The sequence below is a fragment of the Gavialis gangeticus genome, unplaced genomic scaffold (assembly GCF_001723915.1).
Source record: "Gavialis gangeticus isolate Ggan-Ray unplaced genomic scaffold, GavGan_comp1, whole genome shotgun sequence".
In the NCBI taxonomy this organism is placed as follows: domain Eukaryota; kingdom Metazoa; phylum Chordata; order Crocodylia; family Gavialidae; genus Gavialis; species Gavialis gangeticus.
The window spans coordinates 38336975-38339218 of record NW_017728993.1 but is presented as its reverse complement, the minus strand read 5'-3'; the positions used below and the strand labels follow the sequence as shown (position 1 = coordinate 38339218).

The following is a 2244-nucleotide window of genomic DNA, read 5'->3' as shown; positions in this document are numbered from 1 at the left end:
GTCGCCCGTCTAGACCTTACACTTTTTTTTTTAATTTCATCTGTCTTCAGTGAAGGGAGGCCATTATTTATTTTGATGCTGTCAAATAGATGAAAATTTTGTTTTATATTATATTTTAAAAAGTTGTGTAGCCATGTGTTGCAGTGCACTCAGGTGCCCTGCGCCTGAGAGTGGAGACTGCTCTGGGGAGACCCCTAGTGGCAGAAAGGGGGAGGCTCAGCTGCCAGTCACCAGGGCTGCACAGGTGCTGGTTGCCGGGGCAACTGGTAAAACCAGCTGACCAGGAAGGGGCAGGGCTTATCCCTTCTTAAGCCCAGGTAGGAGGCCAGTCCCTCTCCAGCAGCTGTGGGAGTAGGGACTCAGCAGTGGACAGGCAGAGGGGGAGGACTCTGGCTGTGAGAGCATCCCCTGGTCACTGCTGAGGTTGGTGGAGCCCTTCTTCCCTCGCTCTCTAGTAGGGAGTAGATTTTTGTTCGACCGGACAGTCTAATTTTTATGTTGTAGCCCAGGGGCTTTATGTTTTATATTTGCGGTTTTAACCGGAGGACCGGGTGAGGCTATTAGGGGTGGAGGAGGCCTCATAGGAGCTCCACAGTAGCGGGGGGCCTTCTGGTGCCAGAGAGGGCGCAGCTTTGTTAGGGGGCAGCGAGAAGCCCTGGAGCTAGGGGAGGTTGGCGAGGAGCCCCAGAGTGAGCGAGAGAAGGGGGCAGCGAGGAGCCTCGGGAGTAAAGAGGAGGGCCAGAAACCAACAAGGACCAGGTCAAACCATGTCAACTCCATCTGCGAGGCTTGGGCTGCGGTGTAAGGGAGGAAAAGGAGCTGCAGGTAGCGCCCCCTGTCACCGGGGCGCGGAAAAATGGGCAGCCTCCCACTGATTACAACCATCTTCTAATCAAGTAAGATCAAGGTGTGGCAGGCGAGTAAGCAGGCGGTTGGTCCATTACAGGAGGGTGGAGCCACTCCCAAAAAGGCTCCAATATTGATACTCCTGTCACACCATGTCATTTAAAAAGGTTCACTCTTGTATTTATGTATACTGGGATAATAATATACTAGCCTGATGAAAAATGATGTCAAGGGAAGTGGGAAGAAAATCTCAGACTAAAATTGCTTAAATTTGTAGAGGAAATACACATTTTTGGTATTTGTAAATATACTAGTTGTTTGCATGTGACTTTTTTTTCCTTAACTTTTGGATTGTTATGCAGGCATGCTTTTTGTTCCACAACGCTTCCTCTGCCTTGGCATTAGAACACAACTACTGAAGACAGTTTCTTCTTTAAGATCCTTCAGATTTTCAGCCCTTGCTGTACGTATTCGATCATTTCATAGATTACAGTATATGTATGCCATGCAGTATTTATTTAGAGAAGTACTAAGTTTTTGATGCTGCCAATAAGCATATATTAGATTGGATGTCTGTTTTGGTTTAGTTCACTAAATCAATAAAAAAAAAATGAATGTTTGCCTGGCAGTTGGAAATTCATCCATCCTCAGTGAGAAAGTACACAAAGCATTATTGCCTGTTATGCTAATCTCAGACATTTGATATGAAGACTGTAAAACATTTTTGTTCCAATCAATCACAGATTAAATCATGCTGCTATTATAATATCGATTATTGCCCTGCATTTCTGTTTTGATCTTTAAAAGTAGTGTTAATGGACACTGGGGAGAATGGACAGTCTAGTTGCTAGGGCACAGGCCAGGAATGCAGGTGCACAAGGGAGACTTGTCCCCAGGGAAACACATGTTCACACTTGCGGGGAAGATCCAGTAGGCTTAATACTGATGGAAGCAAGTATTTATACTAAATGCACAGACTGGGTATGGTAGCACTGGAGTGACGTTGTAACCATAATGGTCCAGGAATTACGTGAGAGGCAAGGATTTCTGTGGGTGATGCTTTTTATTGAACCAACTGCATGTTTGGGATAAAGTTAGACAAGCTTTTGAATACAATATGGAATTCATACTATAAGCTATTAATGAAGCCAAGACCTTTACCAGATCCAGAAAAAGGTTAGATTTCTGTATGATCCATTAGAATATTTGGGGAAATTTAATAGGATATAAGATAGTTAAGTCATCTAAACAGACTGGGTCAGGGTATAAACAGACCTCCAAATTAGCATAGCTCCGGCCAGCCAGGCTCTGGTTTTGAACAGTGTGCACTGCCGCCCTGTGTGCCACTCCGTTGTTGGTTTTTTTTTTTTTTTTTTTTTTTTTTTTTTTCCTTGGGGG

General features: G+C 44.7%; 1 protein-coding gene across 5 annotated transcripts in view; it reads left to right on the top strand.

Moving 5' to 3' along the window:
* KYAT3 (kynurenine aminotransferase 3) overlaps positions 1-2244 on the top strand; it is a 42876-nt gene that overhangs the window by 9310 nt on the left and 31322 nt on the right. For all 5 annotated transcript variants that reach the window (XM_019501576.1, XM_019501573.1, XM_019501571.1 and 2 more), the window contains one exon: positions 1209-1309. In XM_019501576.1, coding sequence (XP_019357121.1) covers positions 1211-1309 — 99 coding nt within the window. In that variant the 5' untranslated portion in view covers positions 1209-1210. The remainder of the gene's footprint in view (positions 1-1208; positions 1310-2244) is intronic.